The sequence below is a fragment of the Bufo gargarizans genome, chromosome 1 (genome assembly GCF_014858855.1).
Source record: "Bufo gargarizans isolate SCDJY-AF-19 chromosome 1, ASM1485885v1, whole genome shotgun sequence".
Taxonomy (NCBI): domain Eukaryota; kingdom Metazoa; phylum Chordata; class Amphibia; order Anura; family Bufonidae; genus Bufo; species Bufo gargarizans.
Genome location: NC_058080.1, coordinates 121,100,416 through 121,126,764, shown reverse-complemented (window position 1 = coordinate 121,126,764; position 26,349 = coordinate 121,100,416). Strand labels below are relative to the sequence as shown.

General features: G+C 43.1%; 1 protein-coding gene across 1 annotated transcript; it reads left to right on the top strand.

Annotated features, from left to right (window-relative positions):
* Nucleotides 1-1,912: 1,912 nt before the first annotated feature.
* On the top strand, nt 1,913-24,182 carry LOC122934253. Its single transcript, XM_044289624.1, has 9 exons — nt 1,913-2,068; nt 3,247-3,448; nt 3,588-3,718; nt 4,961-5,121; nt 9,047-9,201; nt 9,644-9,850; nt 18,570-18,664; nt 21,856-21,980; nt 23,841-24,182. The coding sequence occupies exons 1-9, from the start codon at nt 2,028-2,030 to the stop codon at nt 24,098-24,100; spliced, it is 1,377 nt and encodes a 458-aa protein (XP_044145559.1). The 5' UTR covers nt 1,913-2,027; the 3' UTR covers nt 24,101-24,182.
* Nucleotides 24,183-26,349: the final 2,167 nt, after the last annotated feature.

Sequence of the window (26,349 nt, the reverse complement as noted above, 5' to 3'; positions counted from 1 at the left end):
GGATCTCCTCTTCTCTTCAGTACCTGGCTAAAGGACCTTTGATGACGTCACTGCGCTCATCACATGGTCGGTCGCCATGGTGATGGATCATGTGATGAGCGCAGTGACGTCATCAAAGGTCCTTTAGCCAGGTCCTGAAGAAAGTAGTAAGAAGAGGAGATCCACTATGCGACCAAGTGGATGGGGTGAGTTAAATTTGTTTATTATTTTTAACCCCTCAATGGACATTTTACTAAGCATTCTGTATTAAGGGAAAATAATAGAATCTACAGAACACCTAACCCAAAGTCCGGGTTCAGGTCTGGGTACCAAACATGTCGATTTATCTCATTGCGTGCAAAACGTATTAAAATGATTTGCACTCGTGCGGAAAAATTGAGCATTTTCCTGCAACGAACCCGCATCTTGTTCGGCCCTCACACGCGACGCCCGTGTAAAAGAGGCCTAAGAACGGACCTGAATAGCAGGAGCGTGGTCATAGTCATTCATAGTCCTTGATGCATAGCCTTGTGAACAGCACTGAACCACTGGGGTAATGTAGACCAACACCTCAACCAAGGCAACCTCAGAGTGTTTCCTAGCATTCACGTACTAATTATAATGTTCAGTACCCAAACCCATGGTCAAGTCACATTATTATGACCACTTCCTACTTTCGCCATGTAGCTCATGAAAGAAGTCAGGTGTTGTGAGCTTCTTGGTGTCTTCACACATATCCCTCGTTGTTGCCATGGGTAAAAGGTATGATTTATCAGAGTTGCAAAAAAGGACGATTATTGTGTTTTGGGCCAAGGGTGGAAGTATTTCAGAAATTGCGCAGTTTGTGAACTGTTTGCATGCTGCTGTGATAAAAGTGTATAGTGAGCGGACAAATGGCACCATTGCAAACAATCAACATGGAAACTGCAAAGCACCTCATGCCATGGATGTCAGAGGTGAATGTTGGCTATGAAAGTGCGCAAGGGCAAACCAACATGCTACAGTGGAGCAGCTGACTGCCAAAATGAACCAGGGAGCTACCAGACGTTTGTCTAAAACAACAGTTCAGGGACCCTTACTGCATATGGGGCTCTGAAGCAGATGGATGGCCACTGCACCTCTGCCAACAAAGTTGCATCAGTAGAAAAGCTTCAATTTTCTTTGCAGTATCAGAATAGGACCTCAGCTGATTTGCAAAGGGTTGTATTCTCTGATGAGTGATGATGAGATGTTTACTGCCTCATCGAATAGATGGACTTTGGCGTGTCAGGCAAGAAACATCAGAGAACAAATACCTTGCAACCACTGCTGGAAGAACACAAGCTGGTGGTTGCAATACTATGGTCAGGGGAATGTTCATGGCATTCACTGGGCCCACTCATCCATGTAGAAGGGGCTCTCAAATGATTTGGGTATGAATCCATTCTTACAGATCACATACACCCATACATGCTGATTGTCCTCCCTTGGGTGGTCGTGCATGGGATATTCCATCAAGACAATGTGACATGTCACACGGCTAGAAATGTCCAACATCGGTTGGAACGGTATGACCAAAACTTCCAGGTACTACCCTGGCCCCCTAATTCCCCAGACTTGAACCCAATTGAGCAGCTGTTGGACCACCGACAATCCTCATGTTCGCTCATGCACCCTCCAGCAACTGTGGGATGGACAGCAGTCAGCATGGCTCCAGATATCTGCGACAACCTACCAGGACCTTAATGAGTCATTCCCAGCCCGTCTAGTTGCTGTCCATGCTGCACATGGTGGTTACACTGGATATTGGTTGGTGGTCATAATAATGTGAGCCGACTGTGTAGTAACGTCACATTCAAGCTTGTCTTAAACTCTTTACATGTATTATGATCTTATGTACACAAATGCCATTTTAACATATTTTCGTGTCAATGTCTTAGAAGTGTGCTTTGATCTTCGGTACTGCCTAGCTTTCTGTGAAGGAGAGCACGTCTTACGATCATGGAATTTAGCCAACCGTATAAATGACCAGTCTCTGACCGTCAACATCAACAATGCAAAGATAGCCGATGGGACTTCAAGAGATTGTTACAATGAAGAACTTTCCCAGGTAATCCCTTACATAGGCACCATTGTTTCAACAAACTTTTCCTAAATCAATAGTACAAGCAAATATAAGAAAAGAGAAAAAAGCCTCCTTCTCCAATTAAGAGCCATGTCATCTCCTCCCCTGCTTCCTGAAATGATCATACACTCAATGTACTGCTTCTTCTGAGGGGTCCAGCAGAGAGACAGAGGAGCATGGGCTTATCTTCTCAGTGTGGTAGCAGAAAGCAGTGGAGCTTGTGTGCACCAGGAGCAATGGTGATGCTCTCATATTGCATATTAAGAAAAAGTATCATAACTCGGTAACACAGCCTAGGATCTACACAACAAAAACAGAATTGTAATCAGATAAACCACAGCCAAATCTCTATGCAAACAGCTGGATAAAGAGGTCGCTGGTGGCAGATTCCCTTTAAGCCTGAAGTAAAATATATCAAAATGACTCATTTTATATATCTACATCCATATTGCCCATACATTGTATAAAAATTGTATTCTAATCAAATGTATTTGCTAAAACCAGGAGAAAACTTTAATGATTTTCACAAGTATTTTCATATGTAATGATGAAGAAATGCTACCTGGTCACTGGCTGCTGCACTCTCCAATTAGGATTAAAGTCTTATACAGACAATCACCTTTTTGACAACATATTCTATATCTTTAACAAATATATACTACTTATGCTTAATATTAAAAGGCGGAAAAAAAATTCCAGTGTAATAGACTATAGTTGTTAAAGTGCAGCTGACCTGTTACATGTGCACTTGGCTGCTGAAGACACCTGCGTTGGTCCCATGTTCATCAACATCATCACATCTGGTCCTGTCATTCTAAGTGCATAGGGCGCGGGAGTTGCAGAGAGAACAGAGTCTCTAAGTGTAATGGCAACGCCCCCATTGCTCCTAGAAGCTAATTTGCATATATTAAAACATAATCTTTCTCATAAATGTAGACATATATGAACATGGGACCAACACAGATGCCTTCAGCTGCCAAAAGCACATGTAACAGGGCAGCCAGTTTCATAGGTACAAACCTGCTGACAGATGCCCTTTAATAATGTACTGTAATAATGGACATTTCCAGTGCAATGGACGCAATCCATTCTACTCAGGCAGCCATGCATGTTGTCTACAATGTAATAAAACATGGTGATAATGACTTGTCTGTGCTGTACAGATATGCGGTCTGCAGAAGTGTGAGGCCCGGGGTGATCACTGTCTGGAACATTGTGAAATCAAAGTGTAAAAGCAGTGCTGTGCGCGTGGAGCGAGGATTGATGGAGAGCAACGACATTGTGTTAGTCAGAGACATGAAGCTTTATATCCTCACTGACAGGGGTATGGCCTCATTCACTGACACCCCCAGACCTATATTTCAGGTGAGAAGAAATCCATGACTATTTTTGAGAAAGCCATTTTGCTATGTGAATGGCAGTAGATTGTTTGAACGTATCTTCTGGGAGCTGTATAAAGTAGGAGGTCACTCTGTATAATTGTATGGCTACTTTGTCTTCATAGACTCTTCTCACTTATGATTTGCTGAAGAAAAAATACGTCCGCCGGCAGACAGGCCTCTATGTTATACCTTGTCCTAAGCATGAGTACAGGGTCCTGGACAAAGGACTACTCCTGGGGCTTTCAGAAAATAGGTGAGAATGTGGAATAATCTACAGTGGGAGGGATAGATTTTCTATTCATGTGGGGATAGCCAAGTGTTCATCACGTATATGATACAAATGAAAAATGATATGTGCTTGCATTACAATGCCTTTCCCCATGCCTGATGCCATACATCTAGCACTTAAACCAGGTTTTCCAGGAGTTAAAGGGGTTTTCTGGTTCTTTTTTATTCCACATCCCTGCCAATCGGCTGTTCTGCTGTAGCTCCAGCACCAGAGGTTGAGGCCAAAACTACACCGCTCCATTGGTTAGCTGGTTACTGCAGCACTGCTCCCATTGCAGGGAATAGCAAATCAGCCATGGGCAAACTGGGCAGAGACTCTACAGGGAAATTTCTCAGTTGGCCGATGCCCTGACAACCGCCCAAGCCCTCCTCTTGGCCGACAGCCAGATAATAAAGATCTGATGCTCTCAGCATTAATTAAAGTGGGCAGTGTTTTCTGCCGCACTGTGGTATTTGGTTCTGGGGCAGTATTTTGTTCTGCACTATGGTATTGTTGGCCCGTCCTACTTCAGTTGCCCTGCCTTCTGTCAATTTGGACCCGCCTACAACATAGGGCCACTTTTAGTTTTTTTTCCAGGGCCACTTTAAGTTCCCAGTCCGCCCCTGAGATCAGCTGTTGGAATAGACCACGCTCCTTGGGTGAGCACTGCGTACTCTTGCTTGGCCTGTGACATAACGGCCAATGGTCACGTCCATTCTGCAGATCCTTATTCCAGTGAATAGGGCTGAGCTAGACAATGCTATGCTCAGTACTGTGCACCAGGAACAGGCCACAACTCTAGTCCAAGCTCCCCGGCTCACTCAAAAGGCTGATTATCAGGGGTGCTAGAAATCAGACCCCTCACAATCTGATATGGGTGACCTATCCTAAGGATAACTCCAGGAAAACCTTTTGAATGTACAAACCTTCTTGTTTCTGCACAAAGCTGGCGTCAGCACCAGGAAAACCTGGACAGATGTCTGCGCTTAGAAACTCTGCTTACGGAAAACCATGGTGATTTGGACATGCTCTCAAGCTAAAGGTAGATTAGATATGTGGCAAATGGCACTCTGCTGCCCAAAAGCCCATGTGCACTTGTAGCCAGCCCATTCCCTGTGTATTTTATATCCAAAAGACATGATCTTGCCATCTTATTATATTAAGTAAGAGGGGGTCGAAAATAAAATGTTAACCCATAAATAACCCATGTCCTTTGCTGTTTTGTAGGGATCATTTTGTTATTTGGAATATGGAGACAGGCTTTATAAAGGATCGGTTAAGGCCACAATTTAAGTCTTTGGTCCTGGACATAATGGCAGACAATGACATATCTAAGGAAACTATTGAGAAAAAAGTGAAGCAGCGAAAGAAGAAAATGAATGAGACAGGTAAAAACAGATCTCACTTTCACTTATTCAGGTGCAACAGTAGTTCTGCTATCAGGAAGTATAAAATATCTGATGTATAATTCACTAATTACTATGCCTTATCGGTAGTTGATGGTGATGGTTTATATACAGTTGTTGCCATGAAAGCCATACATTCCCTGGCAATTCTCAACTTTTTATTGTAAATTATTTTGGATTGGATTGATATCAAAAGTCTTGAGCTGCAGACTACAATATTAAAACTATTTGTCTAAATGATTTATTTATTGATTTATTTTTAAGATTTTTTTTAAAGTACATTAATGAACTTCTCTTTTTAGCTTCCTTTTCAGTCATTTAACAGTCATATTTAGATAACTTTAAAAGTGTTTTCAATGACTTTTTTCATGATGGAACAATTCAAATTCCAGTGTCTAGAATTTTGTCATTTATTCCCTGTTTCATTTCTATACCGATCCACCAATTTTTGGCGGGGGTCACGCGACCCATTCTTTCCTTTTCAGGTAGCACTCTAGATCATGTGCCATACATTTGACATGTGATGTCAAGTAGCATGTGCTAAGAGGATTGGGTGGCAAGTGGCAAAAAAATTAAAAAACCACCACTATTAATCTATGTTTATTTCAATAGTAAATTGGCCTTCACAACTTGTTTGAAATTTTGGAACTCCTGGACAACCCCTTTGAGGGGAGATCAAAAACTGCTTGCAATTGTGCTATGCCCATGTTTGACAATGCTGTTTTAGGAGGTCCTTGAGATGTTTTAATTGCTAAAACCTCAAGGACAAAACTTACCATTGCAAATCCACACCAATTTCCAGTAAAATGGCGTGCAGGTACCGGTACATATGACTTTACTCTTTGCAATGGTGTTATTTTTCTCTCAGTCAATTACAGGTTTCTAGTGATACACTGATGAATTCGCTCAGTGAGGCCTAGTTCTCCTGTTAGTGTTTTGGTCAGTGTTCAATTAGTGAGTTCCACAACGATTGTGAGCCAAACACGAGCAAATCTTTGCATTATTCCTTCTCTCTGTGTAGACTCCGATCCTGGCTTGACCAAAACACTAGGTGAACTAGGTCAAAGACCATATTAGAAAAAAAGGAAAGAAACATAAAAATATTAGGTATAACATACACTACGTGCAGAATTATTAGGCAAATGAGTATTTTGACCACATCATCCTCTTTATGCATGTTGTCTTACTCCAAGCTGTATAGGCTCGAAAGCCTACTACCAATTAAGCATATTAGGTGATGTGCATCTCTGTAATGAGAAGGGGTGTGGACATCAACACCCTATATCAGGTGTGCATAATTATTAGGCAACTTCCTTTCCTTTGGCAAAATGGGTCAAAAGAAGGACTTGACAGGCTCAGAAAAGTCAAAAATAGTGAGATATCTTGCAGAGGGATGCAGCACTCTTAAAATTGCAAAGCTTCTGAAGCGTGATCATCGAACAATCAAGCGTTTTATTCAAAATAGTCAACAGGGTCGCAAGAAGCGTGTGGAAAAACCAAGGCGCAAAATAACTGCCCATGAACTGAGAAAAGTCAAGCGTGCAGCTGCCAAGATGCCACTTGCCACCAGTTTGGCCATATTTCAGAGCTGCAACATCACTGGAGTGCCCAAAAGCACAAGGTGTGCAATACTCAGAGACATGGCCAAGGTAAGAAAGGCTGAAAGACGACCACCACTGAACAAGACACACAAGCTGAAACGTCAAGACTGGGCCAAGAAATATCTCAAGACTGATTTTTTTTAAGGTTTTATGGACTGATGAAATGAGAGTGAGTCTTGATGGGCCAGATGGCTGGATTGGTAAAGGGCAGAGAGCTCCAGTCCGACTCAGACGCCAGCAAGGTGGAGGTGGAGTACTGGTTTGGGCTGGTATCATCAAAGATGAGCTTGTGGGGCCTTTTCGGGTTGAGGATGGAGTCAAGCTCAACTCCCAGTCCTACTGCCAGTTTCTGGAAGACACCTTCTTCAAGCAGTGGTACAGGAAGAAGTCTGCATCCTTCAAGAAAAACATGATTTTCATGCAGGACAATGCTCCATCACACGCGTCCAAGTACTCCACAGCGTGGCTGGCAAGAAAGGGTATAAAAGAAGCAGGGGCGTTGCTAGGGTCTGAAGACATCCGGGGCACGAGCCCACATGAAACCACGCCCCCATCCCATGAAGCCACACCCCCATCCCATGAAGCCACTCCCTCATTGCCACCAAAAGGGTGAGGGGCCTTCACAGTGGTCATAACCCCTTTCAGTAGTCCCACCTTCAGTGAATGGGGGACTGCTGAATGGGGTTAATAACTACAGTGAAGGGCCTAGCCGTCTGGGCAACCCCACAGATCCCCCCTCCCCATAACAGTGCCATCCACAGACCCCCTCCCCATAACAGTGCCATCCACAGACCCCCTCCCCATAACGGTGCCATCCACAGATCCCCCTCCCCATAACGGTGCCATCCACAGATCCCCCTCCCCATAACGGTGCCATCCACAGATCCCCCTCCCCATAACGGTGCCATCCACAGATCCCCCTTCCCCATAACGGTGCCATCCACAGATCCCCCTCCCCATAACGGTGCCATCCACAGATCCCCCTCCCCATAACGGTGCCATCCACAGATCCCCCTCCCCATAACGGTGCCATCCACAGATCCCCCCTCCCCTTAACGGTGCCATCCACAGATCCCCCCTCCCCATAACGGTGCCATCCACAGATCCCCTCCTCCCCATAACGGTGCCATCCACAGATCCCCCCTCCCCATAACGGTGCCATCCACAGATCCCCCCTCCCCATAACGGTGCCATCCACAGATCCCCCCTCCCCATAAGGGTGCCACCCACAGATCCCCCAGCCCTCCCCATAACAGTGCCATCCACCACAGATCCCCCTCCCCTCCACTCACAGCAGTGTACAACTGGACATTATTTTAAACTGTAATCCTAGTAACTTTAACTTAATTTGCTCATAGTGATACTGTGATAGTGACCTAGTCTTACCCAGTCAGAGAGTCTCTCTAGTTTTATTCAGCTAGTCAGCTCCAGGCAGTGCGGGCGGTGCTCACTCGCTGACGTCATACGCCTGCGTCGCCTAGTGGGAGGAGCAGACGCCTGACGTCAGTGAGCAAGCGCCGCCCCGCGCTGCCTGCTGTTGCCGGAGGCGGAGCTGCAGTAGGAATCACCGAGATGAGCGGCCGGCTGCAGAATCTGGGGATGATTTTTCAAGTTAAGTCTGCTCTCTGCAGGCACAGGGCAGGCGGATTAGGACTTGAGCGGCAGGGCCGGTGTAGCGCAGGAGAGTCAGAGCGCTGGCCGGCCCTGCCAGTGCACTGCAAGCAATACATTCGGGGCACTGGTCAAAACATCCGGGGCTCAAGCCCCGAATGTTTTGACCTAACGACGCCCCTGAAAAGAAGAAAATCTAATGACATGGCCTCCTTGTTCACCTGATCTGAACCCCATTGAGAACCTGTGGTCCATCATCAAATGTGAGATTTACAAGGAGGGAAAACAGTACACCTCTCTGAACAGTGTCTGGGAGGCTGTGGTTGCTGCTGCACGCAATGTTGATGGTGAACAGATCAAAACACTGACAGAATCCATGGATGGCAGGCTTTTGAGTGTCCTTGCAAAGAAAGGTGGTTATATTGGTCACTGATTTGTTTTTGTTTTGTTTTTGAATGTTCAAAAACAATATATTCAGCTTTGATATTAATGAGTTTTTTGGGTTCATTGAGAACATGGTTGTTGTTCAATAACAAAATTAATCCTCAAAAATACAACTTGCCTAATAATTCTGCACTCCCTGTATGACCTACAAATCGACATTCTTAAAACTTGACTGTATGGCATGTTGGCTTTAGCTTCCTCCCAGTGTGTACACTGTACATGAAACAAACTAGGTATTATTGTAATTTCAGCTATTATCACACCATGGGAAAGACGCAACGAGACCAAAACTGCAAAGCAACGCAGGAAGGAGAGGGAGATAAAGCAAGAGATGGAAAGGATCCAACAGCTGGCTAATGAGAAGAACAATGTTATAGATCAGTACCTCTTGAGTGAGGATGAAAAGGTAATACCACCTATTAGAAAACATCCAAAAATATACAAATGGTAAAGAAGGTTGAAGGCAAAATGATGAAAATCATAAAATATTGTCATCCAACCAGTTAAAAAGGGACTTGCGACTATATTTATGACTAAAATAAGTTGCATTTCCCTTAATAAATGACCCCCTATATGTTAAAGTTCTCCAAAACTCGAAAAAGGTGGCTGCTTTTTCTTAAAACAGTACTGACAGTTGTAATACCACACATAACTTATGGAATGGGGTGGCACTGGTTTTGGAACAAAACAACCCTGAACATTTCTTTAAAATATCTTGTAAATGTAATATTTTTCTTTTAAAATGTATCAGCTGTTAGATGCTGAATAAATCAGCAAAAACTATTGTCTCTTTTCTATAAAGTCGTTGGTTGAGTCCGGTGCACCCTGATCACTCTCATATTTTGCAGGTGATCGTATGCTCATACTATGCCCACCACCTCTGTGTGTTTAGCCTGGAGACCGTCACCCACCTGCATACTCTGGAGGACAAGACATCAATGCTCTTTTTACATAATGCTGCTCTGACATACAATGGCAGTTTCTTGGCTCTCTCCAATTACTGTGATGCTGACAAAACTAGCTATGTAACTTTATGGGATCTTCAGAATGGACTGGTAAGATATATGGGATATTGTGTCTTTGTGTTTTGTGGTTGACATTCAATGATAACAAAAGCATTTACCATTGTATTCCAGTAATAAAAATGGAAATCCTCAGATCCCTGGACCCTAGAGAATGTTGGAAATGGGGCATTTCTAAACCTGAAATGATCTAGTCTATTTCAACAAAGAGGAGGAAACCAAGGCACAATCACAGAAGGAAACCACAAATTAAAGGAGTCTCACTAAGACCGGGTTCACATCTCAGCTGTGAACTCCGGCACCTTATCCGGTCACTGTATCCGGCATATATGCCGGCTTTCGGCCAGACAAAAAATACTACACACAGCATTCTTTGTCTGCACGAAAGCCGGCATATATGCCGAAGGCCGTTGGATGCTATTATAGTGAATGGGGATCTGGCGGTGCACGGTGATATCCGGGTAAACTGCAACAGAACTACAGTGTCCGGCTTCACCGGAACAGACTACCGGAGTTCACAGGGCAGATGTGAATGTGGCCTAAGCAGGGGCGGACTGGGAATTCAAAGTGTCCCTGGAAAAAATACTAAAAGTGGCCTGGTTTTGTAGTTGAGTTCAAACTGATGGAAGGCAGGGCCAGCAATACCATACTGTGGCACATTATACAACCCCAACAGAGCCAAATACCACAGTCCATCACATAATACTGCCAGCAGCACAAAATACATCCCCAAAAACTTCTACTGGGCAGCCTTGAGAAGGGCTGAGGCGGCCCAATGGGCATTGGCCCACTGCGAGATTTCCCTGTAAGGTCTATGGCCAATCTGCCCCTGGGCCTAAGGCAGCCCCTTTCCATTTTCCCTCAGTGTTAATTTGTCAGTAATTGACACAAATGCACATTTTTATTATTGATTAATAGTAACTCTGGCATCTAAGTAGTTTGACAGAGGGAGGGGGTTTCCACTGTCCCCATTGGCGCCGACAAATGCGATGACAGGGTGCTAATGGTTGTTTTGGCAGCCAGGGGCCTAGCAAATGCACCCAGGCCTGACATGGATGTATGCCTGTTAGGTAGTGCCCGAGGAATGGCTTAAAGGGCTTCTGTCACCCCACACCCCCCGGAAGGGACGGGTGTACTCAATGACATCATCGGCGCAGGCGCATTGAGGATGGAGCGGCCGAGCGAGCGTCCGCCTCTCAGTGCGCCTGCGCCGACTGAATACCGTTACGGCGCAGGCGCGAGATCTTGATAGCAGACAGGGCTAGCCAGAGGATGATCCCGTTCCCTGGCCCTGTCAATCAACATGCGGAGGGGGCGTCTTTAGGATAGGAGGATGCGGCTGCTACCAGCAAGTAGCCGCCCGACTTGCTGGTAGCAAGGTCATTTGCATATTTTAAAAGTAAGTTTTTAACAGAATCTACTGAACTGAAATGATTAATTACAAACCGGATTCCCAAAAAGTTGGGACACTAAACAAATTGTGAATAAAAACTGAATGCAATGATGTGGAGATGGCAAATGTCAATATTTTATTTGTAATAGAACGTAGATGACAGATCAAACGTTTAATCCGAGTAAATGTATCATTTTAAAGGAAAAATACATTGATTAAATTTTTCACGGTGTCAACAAATCCCCCAAAAGTTGGGACAAGTAGCAATAAGAGGCTGGAAAAAGTAAATTTGAGCATAACGAAGAGCTGGAAGACCAATTAACACTAATTAGGTCAATTGGCAACATGATTGGGTATAAAAAGAGCTTCTCAGAGTGGCAGTGTCTCTCAGAAGCCAAGATGGGTAGAGGATCACCAATTCCCACAATGTTGCGCAGAAAGATAGTGGAGCAATATCAGAAAGGTGTTACCCAGCGAAAAATTGCAAAGACTTTGCATCTATCATCAACTGTGCATAACATCATCCGAAGATTCAGAGAATCTGGAACAATCTCTGTGCGTAAGGGTCAAGGCCGTAAAACCATACTGGATGCCCGTGATCTCCGGGCCCTTAAACGACACTGCACCACAAACAGGAATGCTACTGTAAAGGAAATCACAGAATGGGCTCAGGAATACTTCCAGAAACCATTGTCAGTGAACACAATCCACCGTGCCATCCGCCGTTGCCAGCTGAAACTCTACAGTGCAAAGAAGAAGCCATTTCTAAGCAAGATCCACAAGCTCAGGCGTTTTCACTGGGCCAGGGATCATTTAAAATGGAGTGTGGCAAAATGGAAGACTGTTCTGTGGTCAGACGAGTCACGATTCAAAGTTCTTTTTGGAAATCTGGGACGCCATGTCATCTGGACCAAAGAGGACAAGGACAACCCAAGTTGTTATCAACGCTCAGTTCAGAAGCCTGCATCTCTGATGGTATGGGGTTGCATGAGTGCGTGTGGCATGGGCAGCTTGCATGTCTGGAAAGGCACCATCAATGCAGAAAAATATATTCAGGTTCTAGAACAACATATGCTCCCATCCAGACGTCATCTCTTTCAGGGAAGACCCTGCATTTTTCAACAAGATAATGCCAGACCACATTCTGCATCAATCACAACATCATGGCTGCGTAGGAGAAGGATCCGGGTACTGAAATGGCCAGTCTGCAGTCCAGTTCTTTCACCTATAGAGAACATTTGGCGCATCATAAAGAGGAAGGTGCAACAAAGAAGGCCCAAGACGATTGAACAGTTAGAGGCCTGTATTAGACAAGAATGGGAGAGCATTCCTATTTCTAAACATGAGAAACTGGTCTCCTCGTTCCCCAGACGTCTGTTGAGTGTTGTAAGAAGAAGGGGAGATGCCACACAGTGGTGAAAATGGCCTTGTCCCAACTTTTTTGGAATTTGTTGACACCTTGAAATTCTGATTCAACATATTTTTCCCTTAAAATGGTACATTTTCTCAGTTTAATCTTTTGTTCCGTGATTTATGTTCTATTCTGAATAAAATATTAGAAGTTGGCACCTTCACATCATTGCATTCAGTTTTTATTCACGATTTGTATCGTGAATATCGTGTGTCTCCACTTTTTTGGAATCCGGTTTGTAGATTATGTATGCATAAATCGCAGTATAGGGATTATAAGTAAACCAAAAAAAAAAAAAAAAACGGTTTAGTGGGGTGACAGAAGCCTGTCAGTTTGAGTGACAGGTGATAATGCTTTGGTATACAGAGTATGCCAAAGCATCACATAAGTGATCAAATGATTGTACTGTAAAGTCCCTTAGTAGGAGTAAAAAAAATTGTTAATATTCATAAAAAAAGTTTAAAAAAATCATATTTACCGGTAAAACTTTTTTCCATAAAAAGAAGTTTTATTTTGAAAAAAAAAAAAAATGCATATATGGTAAAAAAAAGAATTACGGTAACATGTTATTTAAACCAGTAGACATAACATGCTCATACAGACACATCACTAGGAATGGGTCCAAAAGCAGCACTTTTAATTCCAGTTAATGCTCAGGTAAATTATAAGAGCAGGATGATGGAAGCACCTGAGCCATCAAATGATGGAAATGAATGGTGCCTGTTGGATCACTAAGGGTGTGGCTACATGCGAAATGTAGTGCAAGATTTCAAGTTGGACTATTTTAGAACTGTGATTTGTATGTTAAAACACTGCCAAGTTGCAGATGAGTCATGTGCCATGCAGGACTTGCATTAAAGGGGTTCTACAAGAATTAAGAAAAGGAAAATACATAAATATTACTTTATTATAAATAAATTGCAAAATGCCTTTCATTAGTTATAATAGTTCTTTTTGTCTAGGGAGCAATGATTAGGAGAAACAAAATGGCTGCATCCTTTTAGTATACACAAAACCTGTTCTAATCACACAGCAGGACAAGTTACTTCACAACACTGAGATAAAGAGCTGCCTCATCCTCCTCTCTACTCTGCTTGTCAGAGATTATGCTCCTGAATATAGTTGAATATGATATTTAGCAGAATTTCTGTAGAAATAGAGTTCATGAGGAGACATGAAGTACAGAGGACGGACAGGACAGGCTGTGGTAATGGAGACTGCATACAAGTGCTGCTGCTTATTAGCCACATCTGCTCATGAACCCCATTCCTACAGAGATTCAGCTGAAGATCTTATCTGTATTCAGGATAATAATCCCTGATAAGCAGAGCAGAGAGGAGGATGAGACAGCTCTTTACCTCAGTGTTCACAAGTAACTTATCCTGCTGTGTGATTAGGACATGTTTTGTGTGTACTAATTGGACAGCGGCCATTTCTCCTAATGATTGCTCCCCAGACAAAACGAGCCATTATAACTAATGAAAGGTACTTGGGAATATATTTATAATGAAGTAATATTTAAGTATTTAAATTTTTTTAATTCCCAGGGAACCCCTCTAAAGTCAATAGAGTAAAAGTCGCATGTCACATTGCAACACCATTGTCGTACATGAAATGTTACAGTGCAGCTGTAACTTAACCCCTTAAGGACCTTGCCATTTTTCACCTTACAGGGGTAATCCCATCTGAGACAATCGGGGCATATCGCCAGATAGGTGCCATATTGTCTGATAGGTGCAAGTGCCACCACTGGGACCCACACCTACAGTACAGACCAAAAGTTTGGACACACCTTCTCATTCAAAGAGTTTTCTTTATTTTCATGACTATGAAAATTGTAGATTCACACTGAAGGCATCAAAACTATGAATTAACACATGTGGAATTATATACATAACAAAAAAGTATGAAACAACTGAAAATACAGGGAGTGCAGAATTATTAGGCAAGTTGTATTTTTGAGGATTAATTTTATTATTGAACAACAACCATGTTCTCAATGAACCCAAAAAACTCATTAATATCAAAGCTGAATATTTTTGGAAGTAGTTTTTAGTTTGTTTTTAGTTTTAGCTATTTTAGGGGGATATCTGTGTGTGCAGGTGACTATTACTGTACATAATTATTAGGCAACTTAACAAAAAACAAATATATACCCATTTCAATTATTTATTTTTACCAGTGAAACCAATATAACATCTCAACATTCACAAATATACATTTCTGACCACAGCCTCCCAGACACTGTTCAGAGAGGTGTACTGTTTTCCCTCCTTGTAAATCTCACATTTGATGATGGACCACAGGTTCTCAATGGGGTTCAGATCAGGTGAACAAGGAGGCCATGTCATTAGATTTTCTTCTTTTATACCCTTTCTTGCCAGCCACGTTGTGGAGTACTTGGACGCGTGTGATGGAGCATTGTCCTGCATGAAAATCATGTTTTTCTTACCTTGCAGACTTCTTCCTGTACCACTGCTTGAAGAAGGTGTCTTCCAGAAACTGGCAGTAGGACTGGGAGTTGAGCTTGACTCCATCCTCAACCCAAAAAGGCCCCACAAGCTCATCTTTGATGATACCAGCCCAAACCAGTACTCCACCTCCACCTTGCTGGCGTCTGAGTCGGACTGGAGCTCTCTGCCCTTTACCAATCCAGCCATCTGGCCCATCAAGACTCACTCTCATTTCATCAGTCCATAAAACCTTAGAAAAATCAGTCTTGAGATATTTCTTGGCCCAGTCTTGACGTTTCAGCTTGTGTGTCTTGTTCAGTGGTGGTCGTCTTTCAGCCTTTCTTACCTTGGCCATGTCTCTGAGTATTGCACACCTTGTGCTTTTGGGCACTCCAGTGATGTTGCAGCTCTGAAATATGGCCAAACTGGTGGCAAGTGGCATCTTGGCAGCTGCACGCTTGACTTTTCTCAGTTCATGGGCAGTTATTTTGCGCCTTGGTTTTTCCACACGCTTCTTGCGACCCTGTTGACTATTTTGAATGAAACGCTTGATTGTTCGATGATCACGCTTCAGAAGCTTTGCAATTTTAAGAGTGCTGCATCCCTCTGCAAGATATCTCACTATTTTTTGACTTTTCTGAGCCTGTCAAGTCCTTCTTTTGACCCATTTTGCCAAAGGAAAGGAAGTTGCCTAATAATTTTGCACACCTGATATAGGGTGTTGATGTCATTAGACCACACCCCTTCTCATTACAGAGATGCACATCACCTAATATGCTTAATTGGTAGTAGGCTTTCGAGCCTATACAGCTTGGAGTAAGACAACATGCATAAAGAGGATGATGTGGTCAAAATACTCATTTGCCTAATAATTCTGCACGTAGTGTATGTCATATTCTAGGTTCTTCAAAGTAGCCACCTTTTGCTTTGATTACTGCTTTGCACACTCTTGGCATTCTCTTGATGAGCTTCAAGAGGTAGTCACCTGAAATGGTCTTCACTTCACAGGTGTCCCCTTTAAGGTTAAATAAGTGGGATTTCTTGCCTTATAAATGGGGTTGGGACCATCAGTTGCCTTGTGGAGAAGTCAGGTGGATACACAGCTGATAGTCCTACTGAATAGACTGTTAGGATTTGTATTATGGCAAGAAAAAAGCAGCTAAGTAAAGAAAAACGAGTGGCCATCATTACTTTAAGAAATGAAGGTCAGTCAGTCCGAAAAATTGGGAAAACTTTGAAAGTGTCCCCAAGTGCAGTCACAAAAACCATCAAGCGCTACAAAGAAACTGACTCACATGCGGACTGCCCCAGGAAAGGAAGACCAAGAGTCACCTCTGCTGCGTAGGATAAGTTCATCCGAGTCACCAGCCTCAGAAATCGCAGGTTAACAGCAGCTCAGATTAGAGACCAGGTCAATGCCACACAGAGTTCTAGCAGCAGACACATCTCTAGAACAACTGTTAAGAGGAGACTGTGTGAATCAGGCCTTCATGGTAGAATATCTGCTAGGAAACCACTGCTAAGAACAGGCAACAAGCAGAAGAGACTTGTTTGGGCTAAAGAACACAAGGAATGGACATTAGACCAGTGGAAATCTGTGCTTTGGTCTGATGAGTCCAAATTTGAGATCTTTGGTTCCAACCACCGTGTCTTTGTGCGACGCAGAAAAGGTGAATGGATGGACTCTACATGCCTGGTTCCCACCGTGGAGCATGGAGGAGGAGGTGTGATGGTGTGGGGGTGCTTTGCTGGTGACACTGGTGGGGATTTATTCAAAATTGAAGGCATACTGAACCAGTATGGCTACCACAGCATCTTGCAGCGGCATGCTATTCCATCCGGTTTGCGTTTAGTTGGACCATCATTTATTTTTCAACAGGACAATGACCCCAAACACACCTCCAGGCTGTGTAAGGGCTATTTGACCATGAAGGAGAGTGATGGGGTGCTGCGCCAGATGACCTGGCCTCCACAGTCACCGGACCTGAACCCAATCGAGATGGTTTGGGGTGAGCTGGACCACAGAGTGAAGGCAAAAGGGCCAACAAGTGCTAAGCATCTTTGCCAGCTGCCTTTACGAGATAGGTGCAGATCCCATTGTCTGAGATGGGAATACCCCTTTAAGGACCATGCCGTTTTACTTTATGTGGTAATAACTCCAAAATGCTTTTACTTATCCAAGCGATTCTGAGACTGTTTTCTCGCGATACATTGTACTTCATGATAGTGGTAAATTTGAGATTATATAATTCACCTTTGTTTATTATAAATTCCAAAATGTACAGAAAATTTAGAAAAATTAGCAATTTTTAAAATGTTTTATTATTTGCTTTTAAGGGTACTAGCGTTGCTGGATTTTGGCAGGCAGTTCCGTCGCCAGAACTGCCGGATCAGGCAATCTGTATGCAAACGGATACCATTTGTAGACGGATCTGAATCCGTCTCACAAATGTATTGCAATACCGGATCCGTCTCTCCAGTTGTCATCCGTAAAAACGGATACGGATACGGTATTTATCTTTTTCACATTTTTAAAGGTTTGCGCATGCACAGACCGCAAAACGGGATCAGTTTTTCCAGAACACTTAGAGCCGTATCCGGCATTAATGCATTTCAATGTAAAATAATGCCGGATCCGGCATTCTGGCAAGTGTTCCGGAATTTTGGACGGAGAAAATACTGCAGCATGCTGTGTTTTTTTTCTCTGTCCAAAAACCGTACAGTGACTGAACTGAAGATATCCTGATGCATACTGAATGGATTGTTCTCCATTCAGAATGCATTAGGATGTGCATGAGACCTGAGGCCGTGTGCATGAGGCCTAAGACAGATAGTGATACCGCATAAAAGAGTTCTTACTTTACATTTCCCATATGTCTACGTTCATGTTTGCATTATTTTGTAAATGTAATAGTTTTTTTAGGATGCAAATTTTGGAATAAATTTTCAGTTATAAAGTCACTTTGTGGGGCTTACATAGTGGAAACCACCCATAAATTGTACACAATAAAAGCATTTTTTGTTTTTGTGTCTCCATTTTCTGAAAGCTTTATTTTTTATACTTTTCTGGCGATTGTCTTATGTTGGGGCTAATTTTTTTGTAGCATGAGGTGACTGTTTGATTAGTACTATTTTGGGGTACATATGGCTTTTTGATCACTTGGTATTACACTTTTTGTAATGTAAGGTGACAAAAAATGCCTTTTTTGGCCCAGTTTTTTTTTTTTTTTTTTTTTTTACGGCGTTGACCTGATGGGGTGGATCATGTGACGCTGATCAAGACAGCGCATGTGGGGCAGGGGACGGACTGCAGGACTCTGCTAAATACTGGCAATTTAGGATGAGCATTCTCGTCCAAGGTCCTTAATCTGTTAACTTAGATTTTAGAGAGGTTTTTGTAAGAAATGTTTCTTACATGTTTTGATGATCATCTTTTAATCTGTAATCCGTGTTTCTATGTTTCTAAGTTTGAAGACTTATGAAATTTCTCTGTAGGTCAAGAAAAGACTGAAAAATGAACCAAATATTTGTTGTGTGTCTATCACCGACGAAGCTGACAGAATTGCTTTTGGAGTGTCTTCTGAAAACATGTAAGTGGAAAACATGAATATTTTTTCATCAAAACTGATGACGTTTAAAAAAAAAAAAAATCAATACTAGTGTTGGTTGAGCACCAAAGTGCTCGTGTGCTCGAGTAGAACACTTCCCGATGCTCGGGTGCTCTACAGAGCACCCGAGCACGAAGGAAGTCAATGGGAAAACCTGAGCATTAAACCAGGCACCCCCTGCTCTGAAGAGGGTGGGTGTCGGGACTCTAGTTCGACTTAGGAGTCCCTGCTCTGACTCCATATATAGCTATGTCCATATATGGAGTCAGTACTTGGGGACACCCAGTGTCAGAAAACCTGCTATGTCTGTTTAGTTCAGATTGTCTTGCCCTCAAGTTCTTCCTCAGTTAAGATGGTGGATTGTGTCTCAGCTGGGTGCCATCTTACTTCCTGTTTCACATTTAAACATTTCAAGCCTGTTACTAATTGCTTGAGTATTGTGTTTAGCTTCTGCTTGTGCAGTCCTCTTGCTTGGAACTAGCCCTCTGGTTTGTTCCTCCTTGCGGTTTACCCTAATACTCTGTGACATCCTGCTACCTCCTGTTGCTGACCCGGATTGCTTGACTACGTTCCTGTGCCGCCTGCCCTTACCCATTGCTCGTCTGACCTCGGCTCTGCTGCATCCTTCGGTCCTGCACCGTTGCTACCGGTAACGGCTCCGCCTGCCTGGCTCTGCTTCATCCTTCTGTCCTGCAACCTCCTATTCAAGCTTCTGGTGCTTCCTGTGTTTAGGCTTTGTCCCTGCCAGACTGGCCATGCGGATCTATAGTGTAGTGGTTAACATTCTTGGCTGTAACGTAGAAGGTTGTGAGTTTGAATCCTGCCAGAAACTTTTCAGAAATAGACGCTAAATTAGATTTAAATACACTGGGTGTCACGATACTAGTGGAATACTGCTGGAACCCAATGGCATTAGATTTAAATACACTGACTCGAGCATCGCGCTTGGCACACGCGATATTCGGCTGAACACTGCGATGCTCGAGCAGAACTGGTGTTCAGCCGAGCATGCTCGCTCAACACTAATCAACACCCCAAAAATGTATCATTTTCTGGGCCCTTGAAAAAACGATCCAGACTGAACTTCTGCATATGGAATCTCAACAACGTTCTGTTGGGAACCCATGGATATTAATTAGATCTAGTATGCCTTCTTTTAAAGGGCTTCTGTCACCCCACTAAACCGTTTTTTTGTTTTTTTTGTTTACTTATAATCCCTACACTGCGATTTATGCCTACAATCTAATTAATCATTTTGGTCCAGTAGATTTAGTTTAAAACGTGCTTTTAAAATATGCAAATTACCTTGCTACCAGCAAGTAGGGCGGCTACTTGCTGGTAGCAGCCGCATCCTCCGATCCTAATGACGCCCCCTCCTCATGTTGATTGACGGGGCCAGGGAACGGGATCGTTCTCTGCTGGCCCTGTTTGCATTCAAAATCTCGCACCTGTGCCGTACCTGTCTTCAATCGGCGCAGGCGCACTGAGAGGCGTTCGCTCGCTCGGCCGCTCCATCCTCAATGCACCTGCGCCGGGTGTAGATGTAATGTCATCGGCGCAGGCGCATTGTGGATGGAGCGGCCGCCTCTCAGTGCGCCTGCGCCGACTGAATACCGTTACGGCGCAGGCGCGAGTCCTTGATAGCAGACATGGCCAGCAGAGGATGATCCCGTTCCCTGGCCCTGTCAATCAACATGCGGAGGGGGGGCGTCTTTAGGATCGGAGGATGCGGCTGCTACCAGCAAGTAGCCTCCCTACTTGCTGGTAGCAAGGTAATTTGCATATTTTAAAGGCACGTTTCTAACACAATCTACTAAACCAAAATGATTAATTAGATTATGTAGGCATAAATTGCAGTATAGGGATTATAAGTAAACAAAAAAAAAATATACGGTTTAGTGGGCTGACAGAAGCCCTTTAAGTTTATGTGACAAAGAGGTCACAAAAAGATAGGCCATATTCAGACTTTGCATGCTTAATGAAGTACCCCAACTGCATGTATGATAAAACGGGCATTGTGGATTTCAGGGCATCCTGCAGATTATAAATTACACAGGAGGCCCATTAGGTTTTGGAAAGGTTGTGGATTTTCACTTTGAATTGACAAAATCTGCTTTGTAAAACTGTTTCTACATCTCAGCTCACCCTGGTCTAGCTGTTAATCATGCTCAGCATCTTGCTTTTTATGGCAATGAATCTCTAATAGCATATACAGTTTTACAATTCTATATTTCTTTTCTTGCACAAATTCAACAATTTTTTATGAAATCATATGCATCTGTGCATATTAATTTAACAGCATCAGTTGCTTGCAAGTACACATTTTTATATTTAATATTGTGGCGAGTACAGAGGTGTTCCAGTTTAGGGACAACATACATGGTTTTCAGTAGTCCTACATGTTCAATGATTTAGTAGTATTGTTTTAATACTTTGTAATACATTTAAAGAGTACCTGGGTTTAAAAAAAAGTGTGTATAATGGCCGTACATTTTTGTATAACTATAACTGTAAAGAAACAGTTTTTTGGGGCTTCCCTAATGTTTCTTTTAGCCATATTATTCCCTGTTTTGGCTGCACAGCTAGATGCAATTCTCTGACAAGCAGGGGGTTTCTCCCTATGTGAAATGTGCCAGCACTGTACTGCTGTAACATTCTCTCTTACTTCCCACTATGTTTGTTTTCACTCCGAAGTTTACAGAACAGATAAGAAGGGGGACATCACACATACAGAAAGTCATGAGGCTCTTTTATCAAGCTCTGGATCTCCGCTTGCTCTGAAATGCCACCACCTCCTCTTTGCCATCTTCTGCGTCTCAGTTATTAGGGACAGATCTTTCTTGACAACAGACAGTGAACTGCAAATTAGGTGGACGTGAGACCACTAGTGGCCATGACTTTACAGCTTTTTTCAGGTGGATGCAGGCATTCTTTAAATAAAGTGATTTTAGAAATGTGATAGTTACACCATTCTCTATTAAATGAAATGAAATTGTGTGAAAGTACGGTGACCCTTTAACATAGATATGCAAATTTTTCTTAGCATCAAGGCACATGATGCAGGGGTTGAAAACATTCCCTTCCTATTTGGCGAAATTGTAATGGATTGGCCAATGTTAGGTGACTTATGTCCTATTTGGTGTATTAACACTGTATTTGTCTTTTCATTATAGACTGAAGGTCTGGGATCCTTTCAGGCGTAAACACAAGATAATTCCAGGATATGAAAACCTCTGTCTTACAGTACACAGCAAAATACAAATCATAGAAAGAGGATCAAAAGCAATCTTACTATCAGGTAAGTGTACCCAGCTCTGTGAATACCTGTAAGACAATAGTGAATAGGGTGTGGGGTGTTTGGATGCATGAAGTCTAAAACAATTTTGTTAGGGCTCATGCATACGGCCCTTGCCGTTTATGAGGTCCGTAAATTGCGGATCCACAAAACACGGATACCAGCCATATGTGTTCCACATTTTGCGGAACAGAACACCCTGCCCTCTATAGAACTGTCCTATGCTTGTCTGTAAAACCGACAAGAGTAGGACATGTTCTAAGTTTTTTGCAGGGCCATGTGCTGTCCGCATCTTTTGCATCCCCATTAAAGTTAATTGGTCCGCATTCGATCCACAGAAAATGTGGATCAGATACAGACAAAAAGTACTTTTGTGTGCATGAGCCCTTACATACAGTACATAACAAAAAAGTGTAAAACAACTGAAAATATGTCATATTCTAGGTTCTTCAAAGTAGCCACCTTTTGCTTTGATTACTGCTTTGCACACTCTTGGCATTCTCTTGATGAGCTTCAAGAGGTAGTCACCTGAAATGGTCTTCCAACAGTCTTGAAGGAGTTCCCAGAGATGCTTAGCACTTGTTGGCCCGTTTGCCTTCACTCTGTGGTCCAGCTCACCCCAAACCATCTTGATTGGGTTCAGGTCCGGTGACTGTGGAGGCCAGGTCATCTGGCGCAGCACCCCATCACTCTCCTTCGTGGTCAAATAGCCCTTACACAGCCTGGAGGTGTGTTTGGGGTCATTGTCCTGTTGAAAAATAAATGATGGTCCAACTAAACGTGAACCGGATGGAATAGCATGCCCCTGCAAGATGCTGTGGTAGCCATACTGGTTCAGTATGCCTTCAATTTTGAATAAATCCCCACCAGTGTCACCAGTAAAGCACCCCCACACCATCACACATCCTCCTCCATGCTTCACGGTGGGAACCAGACATGTAGAGTCCATCCGTCCATTTGAGATCTTTGGTTCCAACCACCGTGTCTTTGTGCGACGCAGAAAAGGTGGTTGGAACCAAAGATCTCAAATTTGGACTCATCAGACCAAAGCACAGATTTCCACTGGTCTAATGTCCATTCCTTGTGTTCTTTAGCCCAAACAAGTCTCTTCTGCTTGTTGCCTGTCCTTAGCAGTGGTTTCCTAGCAGATATTCTACCATGAAGGCCTGATTCACACATTCTCCTCTTAAAGCGAACCTTTCACCTGCATTTCACTTAATAAACTATCAAAAGTACCTTATAGATCATCCTCATTGTGTTATCATACAGTCTTTTCCCGCTTTTCTGCCATGTATATGCATGAAAAAATCACCTTATAAAGTACTCTTCTCCAGCATCACAAGTCACGATAGAAGTCAAGGGGGTAGCCCTTCCCTCACTCCAGGCTGTAACTCCCCTGCCCTAAGCCCGCCTCTATGCAGTCTGGCATGAGCCGGGTGTCAATTAGACTGGTCTTCCTTTCCTGGGGCGGTCTGCATGTGAGCCAGTTTCTTTGTAGCGCTTGATGGTTTTTGTGACTGCACTTGGGGACACTTTCAAAGTTTTCCCAATTTTTTCGGACTGACTGACCTTCATTTCTTAAAGTAATGATGGCCACTAGTTTTTCTTTACTTAGCTGCTTTTTTCTTGCTACTTTTTCGTGGCTACTTTGAAGAACCTAAAAGATGACATATTTTCAGTTGTTTCACACATTTTTGTTATGTATATAATTCCACGTGTGTTAATTCATAGTTTTGATGCCTTCAGTGTGAATCTACAATTTTTATAGTCAAGAAAATAAAGAAAACTCTTTGAATGAGAACATCTATATTGATGGTTTACATGAAAGATAGACATTGTGTTCTATGTTTTGTCTATCCATAGGTGATGTCAGCTTGTGGGACCTGGACAATGGAACTGTGGTTTCAGTTTTTACCCCTGATAGTAAAATCTGTTGTTTGACCTTAGCTGCTGACAGAAAAACCATTCTGATTGGCATGAGCGATACACCTTCACTTGTCACCCTCAAGATTGCGTCCAAAGATAAAGACAGCTCTTATTATGTAGGGACAGATCTATTTGGAGAAGAATCTACAAGTAGCGAAGATGAACCTGATGAGAAAGACCAACCATTAAGGATCTAAACTACAAAATGATAATGCATCTAATATATAAAACTGAGTGTATGTGTGTGTATGTATGTATGTATGTATGTATGTCCACTAAAGGAATCCGCACTGTCGCATTTACAATAAAAAAATTGGCACACAGGTACATCAGGTGTCCGGGAAGGTTTTAGACCAGGTCTCAGCTCTCTAGGACGTATCGTTCCTGAGATATTCCCAAAAAATGCATTAGCCAATAGAAGCTTGGTCACATGACCCTCATCAGCCAATAGAAGCTCACAGGCCGTTAGTCTCCACATACACAGCTGTACACCAGGTTTCCATAACAACGCAGACATTTTTCTTTACTGCTGTAGATGAGCTTTAAAGGAAATCTGTCACTAGGATAATCGCTATTGAAGTAAAGCCATGGCCTAATAGCACTTAGTACCTTATTTCAAGATGTGCCATTGTTCCAGCAATAGATGTTTTTATCCTCTGAAAATCCAGTTTATTTGGTAAGCAAATGAGCCAGTAAGGTGCCCAGAGGGGTATCACTCTTGCGAGAAGGGGTCCAGACACGCCCCCTACCATAATGTGTCCACCCTCAAAAGACGAACTTAAAAGCCCGCACCCAGGTCCTGTTAAGCCACGCCCTGATCTGGTTAGGCCACACCCCTCCCACTCCGCCGATGGGGATTGAAAAAATGAAGGTAAAAATCAACTTCTGTCAGTTGCAGGGTTGTGGGGGAGGGTGACTTTCTACCTGCAGCTCACAATCAAAAAGCACAGTGCTGCTGTCTTAGAGTGAGCAAAAGGATACGTCCCGATCTGGTTAGGCCATGTCCCCTCCCACTCCTCAGCCAACAGGGATTGAAAAAATGAAGTTAAAAATTTACTTCTGTCAGCTGCAGGGGGGGGGGGGGGGGGAGGGTGATTTTCTCCCTGCAGCTCACACTCAGAGGACATCCTTGTGTCCGTCCAGGCCCTGCAAAAGATGGAGGACAGAGAGTCTGAAAGCCGGACTGTCCGGCCTAAAACTGGACCTCTGGCCACCCTAGGGGCGGGCTGCTGTGGAGGTTACAGTTAAAGGGATGGTCCGCTATAAAGGTCAGTGTTAAGGGGTAAATTGATGTAAAGGCCACTGTTAAGGGGGTAGGCCCCTGTGGAGGTCACTGTCAAGGGGGTGGTGTGCTGTAAAACTCACAAGGGGAAGGCTGCTGTAAAGGTCAAATTTAAGGGAGTGGGCAGCTGTGGAGGTCCAATTTTAAGGGGCGGGCACTGTGGAGGGGGGGTCAGTGTTAAGGGGTGGGGAGCTGTGGAGGTCACTGTTAAGGGGGCGGGGTGCTGTAGATGTCACTGTTATAGTGGATAGTGTTGATATCTTTTAACAACACACACAAACACTAAATTAAATTGATTAAATATACCCAAGCGAAGCCGGGTCCTTCAGCTCGTAAGTAATAAAACTGTTCTTGCATTGGATGTAAGATCACTGGCAGTCTATGCATTTTCTCTTTAGTAATATCACATGAAATTACATGACATGTAATACAATATGCAATATATATTCTCGTGAACTTCCCGTGTGTTTCCATGGGACTCCGGGTCCACGTCTCCATAGAACATGTCCTATCTTTTGCCACATCTTGCGGAGTTCACACAGTCGGTGCACTTGTTTTGTGAACCCCGTGGTTTGCAGTCCCCAACAAGGGCACATTGGTCCCACGGTTGTGTGAATAGGTCCTTAAACAAATGCTTTTACAATTACTATGATATAGTTAATATCATGAAGAGTGAACCAATAGTCAGCAGAATCAGTTATTACATAGTGTGTAATATCACACTAGGTCACTAACTTTAGCTGCGAAGGCATCTGTTATTTATACAAATATATTTAATTTGCAATATTTTCTGCACATCGCATTGTCATTTTGTGCTTAACAGATAATCTACATGTAATCACTGGCAATTAAAACATAATAAACATTTTCACTATTCTGCGATGTCTATATGAAAGTTATCATTCAGTCAACCTAATATGTTTCAATCTAAATGAATCGTCTGGAAACAATTTTAATACAATACTGGGATTTTACAAATTAATTAAAAGGGGGTCCCCAATTTATGAGCTTCATCTGGAGTCTCTTGCTCTAAAGAACCTGGCATGTCAAATCACTGATTTTATTGGGCCCTGAGTATTTCCTAATATTCTCTATATACATAGCTATGGGCAAACTCTTGGATGACAGCGTTAATGACAACACTTTCGCATGTCATTCTTTTTC